The sequence below is a fragment of the Heterodontus francisci genome, chromosome 6 (assembly GCF_036365525.1).
Source record: "Heterodontus francisci isolate sHetFra1 chromosome 6, sHetFra1.hap1, whole genome shotgun sequence".
In the NCBI taxonomy this organism is placed as follows: Eukaryota; Metazoa; Chordata; class Chondrichthyes; order Heterodontiformes; family Heterodontidae; genus Heterodontus; species Heterodontus francisci.
This window is the reverse complement of record NC_090376.1, coordinates 45,148,012-45,157,363: the sequence shown is the minus strand read 5'-3', so window position 1 is coordinate 45,157,363 and position 9,352 is coordinate 45,148,012. Positions and strand designations below refer to the sequence as shown.

General features: G+C 39.1%; 1 protein-coding gene across 1 annotated transcript; it reads left to right on the top strand.

Annotated features, from left to right (window-relative positions):
- The first annotated feature begins 1,392 nt into the window (after nucleotides 1-1,392).
- On the top strand, nucleotides 1,393-8,933 carry LOC137370955 (ras-like protein family member 11A). The gene is made up of 4 exons (XM_068032839.1): nucleotides 1,393-1,668; nucleotides 6,098-6,154; nucleotides 6,256-6,332; nucleotides 7,588-8,933. Exons 1-4 carry the CDS (start codon nucleotides 1,548-1,550, stop codon nucleotides 8,053-8,055), a joined length of 723 nt encoding a protein of 240 aa, XP_067888940.1. The 5' UTR covers nucleotides 1,393-1,547; the 3' UTR covers nucleotides 8,056-8,933.
- The last annotated feature ends 419 nt before the right edge of the window (nucleotides 8,934-9,352 follow it).

The following is a 9,352-nucleotide window of genomic DNA, read 5'->3' as shown; positions in this document are numbered from 1 at the left end:
AGGAGTGTAGGAGAGCATGTCGGGTGCAACACCAGACATACCCAAAAATGAGGTGCCAACCTGGTGAAGCTACAACACAAGACTACATGCATGCTAAACAGTGGAAGCAGCATGCAATAGAGAAAAGTGCTCCTACAAACAACAGATCAGATCAAAGCTCTGCAGTCCTGCCTCATCCGGTTATGAATGGTGGTGGACAATTTAACAACTTACTGGTAGAGGAGGCTCCACAAACATCCCTATCCTCAATGATGGGTGAGCCCAGCACATCCGTGCAAAAGAAAAGGCTAAAGCATTCGCAACCAACTTCAGCCAGAAGTGCCAAGTGGATGATCCATCTCGGCCTCCTCTTGAGGTCCCCAACATCACAGATGCCAGTCTTCAGCGAATTTGATTCACTCCATGCAATATCAAGAAAATGCTGAATGCACTGGATATGGCAACACCCATATCCAGAATGCACTGGATATGGCAAAGTCTATGGTCCCTAACAATATTCCAGCTGTAGTCCTGAAGATTTGTGCTCCCAAACTAGCCATGCTCCTAGCCAAGCTGTTCATATACAGCTACAACCCTGGTATCTACCCAGGAAAATTGCCCAGGTATGTCCTGCCCACGAAAAGCTTAGTCTTATTCGGCTTTCCATAGCAGTTTAATACAACTGAGTGGCTTGCTAGGCCATTTCAGTGGGCAATTCAGAATCAACCAGATTGCTGTGGGTCTGGAGTCACATGTAGGACTAGATGGATTTTTATGACAATCTGGAAGTCTCATGATCATCATCACTGAGTCCAGCTTTTTAAAATTAATTTAAATTTACCCAGCTGTGGTGGTGGAATTTGAACTGGTGTCTCTGAAGGATTAGGCTGGGTGTCTGGATTACTAGTCGAGTAACAAAACCATTATAGTACCACATCCTTACTTACCTGTATCAGTCTCTGCCATCCTTAACTGAATTGAACTGTGCCATCCTTAGCTGGATCAATCTGTGCCAACCTTAACTGAATGGGCTATGCTTAACTACATTAGATTGTGCCTCCCTTAACCTGTTCGTGCTCGATGTCGGCAATTGGGTGTCCGCGCGGAAAGGCCTTCATTTCTCCAACACTGGAGGAAAAACGTTAAAGTTCCAATAAAGTGGACAAATGAAAATTACAATATTTGTTATTTTCAATGCCTTAAGCATCCACTTCAGGCAGCATCAAATATACCCTTTAACCCTCGATGGAGACACAATGTGAGCTGTTGCTGCGTACGAACGTATTCAACCCATTTACGTTGATGTGTTCGTCAGTAGATTTCTATTGGTTTGTGTGAGCAGTGGGCGGATGTCGCCCACAAGACTCAATATATGAAGTAGAAGTAGCTCGCCGACCTCAGTCACAAAGAAACCTGCGGTAAATGTTGCTGTTTTGTGAGTTGCTGGTCGGATAGGAAATCAAATTGCTGAAATAAAAAAGAGATTTCCCTTTGACTTTCACCTTCGTTTAATCAGTTCGGCCGCTACCTGAAATTCCATCGAGTCGGTTGCACACTGGAAAGGACCGATGCGTCTTCATAATATGTCGACTAACTTACTATTAGTTCCAATACCGGAGTCATGCGATAATGTGATGAACAGGGACATCAAGATCGCAGTTTTAGGATCAAGCACTGTTGGGAAAACAGGTAAGGCATATTTATACTGGGGACAGAGCTACACACTTACAAAACTGTTGATTGAATCGATAAACAGTTTGCCTTTTTGAAGAGAATCACAGAGTTGCTACAGCGCTGGAGGAGGCCATTCGGCCCATCGTGTCTGCACCGGCTCTCCGAAAGAGCAATGTTCTCAGTTCGATTCCGCAGCCTTCTCTCCGCAATCCTGCACATTCTTCCTTCTCGTATTACAACCTTTTGAATGCTTCAATTGAACCTGCCTCCACCACGCTCTCAGGCAGTGCATTCCAGACCTTAACCACTCGCTGCGTGAAGAAGTTTTTCCTTATGTCACTTTTGCATCTTTTAACAATTACTTTAAATCTGTGCCCTCTCGTTCTCGATCCTTTCAAAAATGGGAACTACTCTGTCCAGACCCCTCGTGATTTTGAATATCTCCATCAAATCTCCAGTCAGCCTTCTCTTCAAGGAAAACAACCCCAATTTCTCCAATCTATCTTCATAACTGAAGTTTCTAATCCCTGGAATCATTTCTGCACCCTCTCTAACGCCCTCACATCCTTCCTAAAGTGTGGTGCCCAGAACTGGACACAATACTGCAGCTGAGACCGAACTAGTGTCTTATACAAGTTCAACATAACCTCCTTGCTCTTTTACTCTATGCCCCTATTAATAAAGCCCAGGATATTGCATGCTTTATTGACCGCTCTCTCAACCTGTCCTGCCACCTTCAATGACTTATGCACATATAAACCCAAGTCCCTCTGCTCCTGCACCCCATTTAGAATTGTACCCATTATAGAAAAAGTTATTTCAATTGGGATTTCACCTAAGAAGTTGCATTTTACTATTTTAACTAAACTGTGCAATCTCATGAGATTAACATAAAGACAAACATATGTCGCTCCTGATGGACCTGGTTTACCACTGAAAAGATTTGCTTTCAAGTATTGAGCAAATAGGGACATGCAAAAATGTAACTCCTAAATGTGGGTTTCAATTTAATATTAAGTACCTTCTTATGTAATTTTGTGTTAATTTGTATTGATTTAACACTCACTTATTGCTAAGTCTATACTGGGGTCTGAACCACAGTCCTTTCATTCTGAAATTTAGGATTAAATTCAGCCCAAATAGAAGGGATTGGATTCTCCCTGGTGCCCCAATAAAAGCATTTTTACACTGTGGACATGTGCAGGCCAAAGTGTCTCGCTGCATGGCTGTTCCAGTTTACCAATTGAAGTCTGTCACTCGTTTCCTGAAGGTTGGATGGATCCATGGAAAAGGTAGTTTAAGGACAAACCCAGAAGTTTACTGCCACAAGAGAATAGGGTGGGTAATTTACACTGCCAAGTATCACAGACTGTAAGAACTGTGTGTTGGGAGTTGGTAGGAGCAACACAACAATAGCAACTTGTATTTATATACAGCCTTTAACATAGTGAAACATCCCCAGGCATTTTACAGGAGCTAATCAGACAAAATCTGACACCAAGCCACATACAGAAATACTAAAACAACTGATCAAAGACTTAACCAAAGAGAAGGAATGACTTGCATTTATATTGTGCCTTTCACAACCTCAGGACATCCCAAAGCTCTTCACAGGCACAGAAAACGACAATGAGTTCATGATTAAATTATCTGTTTTTAGTTAGACTGAGGATAAATATTAGCCAGTACATTGGGGAGAACTCCCTACAATATTACAAAAGTGCCCTTAATGTGGTATGCACATCAGTCCCAATACTAGGAGATCTAGCTGGCTCTGAAAGCTGTCTTACAGGTGTTTTTCAGAACCAATGAGATAGGCGTAGCCTCACTTGACCCTCTCCTACCTGGCCTTTGTTCTGTGTTTCTTTAAACCACTTAATTTGCCTACTGGGCAGGAATCAGTTTTTTAAAAAATTGCAAACACGATGAGTGTATGTACACAAATGTACAATGTGCACGTTCTTTGTTTTTTAAACTCCGGAATTATTCCCCTAGGCTGCATGCAAATGTCAAGGTATGTGAGCAGGATTGGAAACCACCAAGGAATCAAGCCACCGAATGGGAATTGGGAAAGTTTGTGGCCATTTTCTTACACATGTGAATTTTGGGGTTGGAGGCTGTGTATACACATCTATGATTCAGCCAAACTAACGTCAATCTGGAGGTGTAGAATTCAGAAATTTTTAATACTTGCAAAGTATTTTAATTTTGTCACATTTGGTGTACCAGTTCAATCCTCGATCTGTTGTGTTAAATAAAAGGATGTGACAGTTGAAAGGAGGATTTGTATGGAAGGAGTTTGGATAGTGTGCCTGACCAGTTCCTAGTGAATGGAGACAACAACACAAAACTGCTTGTGATATCAGTATTAATGTGAGCTTCACTTTCAAAGACAATAGAGACATTATGAAAAATAAAAACACCGGCTGCAGTATTAGTAAGGAAGTGCTTTTCTGAAGTTGTGGGTGAGGTACATTGCAAGAGTAATGTGGAGAGAACTCTTAATGCCAAGTTGCACCTTACGTGTTTTAGTAAGTTGGCAATGTTCATGCTGTCAGTGGGTATAAATCAAGTGGAGGAAAATGCTGTCTTCTCCAGCATGGTCTTTGCTCAATTTCAGAAACTACAATATAGGTAAGACATTTTCAAAAGGTTTACAATGAATTTGAAAACATGCACAAGCCAAATATTCTAAATAACCAATTCCAATAAATACATCAATGGTGTACATCCAGTGCAAATGGAAATCCCTTTACAAAGTTAAGAAAATCATTGAGCTTTGAGTGATGGTGGTAGGAAAAGATTTAACAAAAACCCCATAAAGTTTACCTTGGCCATTGAACGTATGCACACAAATGTAATTTTTGTATGAGTAAGCCAAGACAATGGATATGCATGCTAACTCTCAAATTCTCTTTTAATATTAGTCACTTGTGTCTTTTTTGCCCTGGCTTTACAATACATGTGCAGTTAGCTGTAGTTGAACATTTTCTATTTTTGTTGTACTGAGTGAACAAATTAAGAAAATAATTCTTTTTAAATAAAGTACATTTCTTTAGCTTTTCAAAACTGCACATGCATTTGTTTTCTGTTTGGTATAGTTACTGCAGTCTTGCTACAGAAAATTACCCCTGTATTGTTTCAGAGTGGATAGTGGCTCATGGTTTTTTGTGTTTTTCACTCCTTACTGCTGCTTCCCAATTTTCTGACCAGATGGGAACAATATAAGATGTACAAGAGCAGAAGAAATAATTATGGTCTATCTGGTCAATCACAAAGATAGATATTGCCCTGGTAATGATTAGGAACAATCAGAAAATGTTGAAATTTGATGTCACTTTTATATGATTAATGTGACTTCTGACTTTTAATAGCCAGAGGTAATCTTTTCACTGCGAAATACTTTGTCTTATTTTCCACTCTTCAGCTGAAAGTAGCATATCTTTAGACTTCTGAACTATGCAGAGCTAGGTTAATTTAACAGTAACTTTCTGTTTAGACAAAAATTACTTCCACTGAAAAATAATGAAATCATCAGCAGAGATCAAATAAACTACATCAGTGATCTCCAACTTTGATACATTAATTCAGAGCTGAACTATTTCACACAGCCTGGTCTGATTTATAATAGCATTACTGCGTTAAAGGAGCTTTGTAAATACAACTAATATGAATTTACAAACAACTATTTGTAACTTTTACATGTTAAGTAAGTTTCTCCTTTACTACAGTGGTTCTAGCCTCAGTCTAGCTGAAAGAAATAATGAACTGTACTGTAAAAAGGTAATTCTTCCCAGAGCTGGATTCAAACATTCAGGGGCCTTCTGCTCCCCTGCACAGCCAACCCCAAATTAAAAGTGCATAAAGCAGCAGGCCCATAGAATGTTTACACACTGCATTCATAATAAAGTACACATTATGCTACACTTAACTGATCCAGCAGTTATATGCAGTACTTCTGCATTATGGTGAGTTTTATCGAATGCCCTAAATTTGTGCAAGACCCCTGGTGACAGACCATGTAGATTTGACCTTTGGTTCCTCTTCATCCTAGAACTGATTTCATTTTAAGTTGTTTTTTGTTCATTTTGACCCATAGTAGTGCCACTGGCTTGCAATAGTGAAAAGTTCCAGTAACAACACAGGTAATCACAGTGTGCAGCCTTAGTAAATCTGCCAAGTCTCCTTTAGGATTTCCACTGACTGGAACTGGCAGATCTAGTCTGTCAGAAAACCAATATAGAAGCTGTTTTTGTTTTAAAGGAGAGAATAGATAACAGGGCTGCAATATTAACGTCTATTTTTGAGTTAGTTGCTGGACACAAAAGCAGCTGTGTATTTCTGATGCCTACAATGAACATTATAATTTCTCAAATGCATATGGAAGAGTCACTGCAATAGTAGTGGCAAAGCAATACTAATATATCCTTTTGTTTCCTTCTAGCTTTGATTGTCCGGTTCTTAACAAAGAGGTTTATTGGAGATTATGAATCAAATACAGGTGTGTATTTTTTTAAACCATTCATCAAAAATTGAACACTAAAAATGACTATTTAAATCATAGCATAAATAATTTGTAACAAACCATTGTTTTTATCTTAGGAAATCTTTATTCAAGACTAGTTCATATTGAAGGAGAACAGCTTTCACTGCAAGTGCAAGACACACCTTATATCCAGGTACCAGTGGCACTATTACATTTTTGGGAATGTGGAGTAAGATCTTGAGGGAATCAGAGGGAAACCTATATTGCTTGATGTCAATAATGGATCAGCATTTCTGAGGCCATTCTTACTGTTTGGTTTTTGCAGTTTATTTGTATAATAACTAACAAGGACTGATTAGAAGACTAATTTAATCAAAAAGTTCAGATTTGATTTGAAGTTTATCTAAACAAGATAATAACATTTATTCAGTTAGATAACAGTATTGATCATTTTTCGTTGCCGTTTAAATTTGCTAGTTTAACAAATTTCCTTGTGGCCTTGTATCTGGAAGCTGTGGACCATTTCCTGTTGGCCATTAGTAACTGATTTAGCATTTAGCAGTTTTCCTATTACCCTTATTATCATTAACAGTGCTAAGTATTGACAGATGCTTGGCACTTTTGTTCTTCATTAGCTCCCCTTTCCTAAAGATGGTAACTCTTGCTAATGTTCAGTTCCACAGATGCTAGCAGTCCTCTGGTATCTTTCCTAAGTAACTATTCTTCAAGTTTGGGCCTAGGTTGTGAGAGGTGGGACAGCACAGCCAAGCTTGAACCTATCCCCACGCCTAGTTCACACATGGAACTGACCAGATGGATCACACTGTTGTTTTCTGGGCCTGTGCATTCCTATATGGACTTGCCAGGAACCATTAACTGGATAGGAATCAGAAGTAGATACTCTGGTCTCCTTTCTTTCTACCTTGATACAGACGCCAGTTGGAGTAGATCCATTGCCTTCATGAATGCAGTTGGCTAACTCCGCAAACTTCTGATTCTATTTTTCACACCCAGTGTGAAGTAGATTGATGAAAGGAATCTGTGAAAAACACAATGATCTATCTGGGTTTTGTTTAGAGATATAGCACTGAAACAGGCCCTTCGGCCCACCGAGTCTGTGCCGACCATCAACCACCCATTTATACTAATCCTATACTAATTCCATATTCCTACCACATCCCCACCTGTCCCTATATTTCCCTACCACCTACCTATACTAGGGGCAATTTATAATGGCCAATTTACCTATCAACCTGCAAGTCTTTGGCATGTGGGAGGAAACCGGAGCACCCGGAGGAAACCCACGCAGACACAGGGAGAACTTGCAAACTCCACACAGGCAGTACCCAGAATTGAACCCGGGTCGCTGGAGCTGAGGCTGCGGTGCTAACCACTGCACCACTGGTGCCGCCGTGGGCTGTTTTCTAATAAAGTTCTTTTATTTTTAGGTTCAAGGAGAATGTGCACGTTTTCCTGAACTTGTCTCCAGGTGTATTCATTGGGCTGAGGGCTTCATCTTGGTGTATTCAATAACAGACTACAACAGCTATAAACTGATTCGTCCCCTGTACCAGCATATCCGCAAAACGTACTCTGACACAAAGGTCCCTGTGATTATTGTTGCCAACAAGAGCGATCTACTGCATGCCAGACAAGTTCAGACTAATGATGGAATCCAATTAGCAAATGAACTTGGGACAACATTCTTAGAAATCTCCACCAGAGAAAACTATGAGGATGTGTATGATGTTTTTCAACATGTCTACAGAGAGGTGAGCAAACTGCATATGAACAATAATGGAGAAAAACGAAGAGGATCAATTATTCCACGACCAAAGTCACCAAACATGCAAGATTTAAAACGACGCTTCAAGCAGGCTCTTTCTTCCAAAGTGAAATCTGGTGCCACATTATGAAGTTGATATTAAAATTGTCAAGCCCTGTAGAGAACAAATATAATTGCACTGTATCTATTTGACTTTTGTAAATGGTGCCTTTTACCTCCAGCAAGATTATAAAAGATGGTAGGGTATTGTAGATTTTTGTAGGGGTTAATTACGGGGCAGGATTTACTTGAGGAAAGATGAATATCTCTTTAATTCCCAAAGCTCATATTATTCCTGCAGGTTAACAATCTAACTATTCATTCTTTGTGAATGACTAGTGTTGAAAATGACAAGCAAATCTGATGTTGCCAATAGTGGCTTTTTTAGAAGGTGTAATGGAGAACCTTCATTGTACAATGCTGCTGTATTGTGTTTTGCAGTAAATTGTGGAGGGAGCAGTCATTTCTGCTGAAAATGCTAGGATGGACTTGGCAGAACTGCATAGCCACAAGAAGATCAAAAGCAGCTAAAGATTGCAGGAGAGTGGAGTCAAATTAGGGCAGGTTATACATGGATTCAGACACCCAGGTAGGTTGCAAGAGGCCACAGCAGTCTCTGCTGCCATTGTGAAGTTACAATTAGTCACTGGAATTTTATGATTACTTATAATTTGTGGATTCTGTTTGAGAAAATGTAATTTCTGTAAATTCCATTTTAAAAGATTTTGATAAATACTCAAACCATTACGGCCAATCATGTACGTGTAATGAGTTTGTAAGTACCCTATATTATACTGATTGTAACAATGTACCATGCTTGCTGAAGATATACTTTTTACTGTATTTTATACAAAGTGATTAGTTATTCTTGTGACCAAGCAGAAAATGTGTTCGCTTTTACATTGATATCAAGTTGTTTGTATTAAGTACTCAAGAGTTTTTCTTACACTAATTAATAAGTATATTGGAAGGTCAGTAATCTAAGAACTGCTGATTTCTTTTTTGTCACAAGAGAATAAAGTTTCCATTTTAATTCTGATGTAATTACAAAACCAAAGTAATTTATTTAATGAATTGCAGCAAGTTTCCAGTATTTTCTATTTTGATAATTGGTAAAAAGTACTGGTTAGGCTTCAAATGATGTGGTTGACCCTTGATGTGCTTGACATTAGGCCATCACTTTTTTTTTCTTTGAAGTGTTCATTGGGTGGAGAGATTGGGCAGGAGAAATTACTGCAAGAACCTTAGCTTGTGGTGTCAAACATATACACTCAAGTCAAATGTATCTGTTTCACAGATTAACAGGTAAAATTAATGGTCCAGTAAAAGATTGTAATAAGTACCACGGAAATTTTTTTTTAAAAAAGTAAATGTAAAATGGTACTTAG

Excerpts from the sequence above, each read along its gene's own strand:
- LOC137370955 (XM_068032839.1), top strand. The coding sequence starts at position 1,548 with ATGCGTCTTCATAATATGTCGACTAACTTACTATTAGTTCCAATACCG. Across the intron at positions 1,669-6,097 it reads AAGCACTGTTGGGAAAACAG|CTTTGATTGTCCGGTTCTTA; the intron begins GTAAGGCATATT and ends GTTTCCTTCTAG. Across the intron at positions 6,155-6,255 it reads AGATTATGAATCAAATACAG|GAAATCTTTATTCAAGACTA; the intron begins GTGTGTATTTTT and ends TTTTTATCTTAG.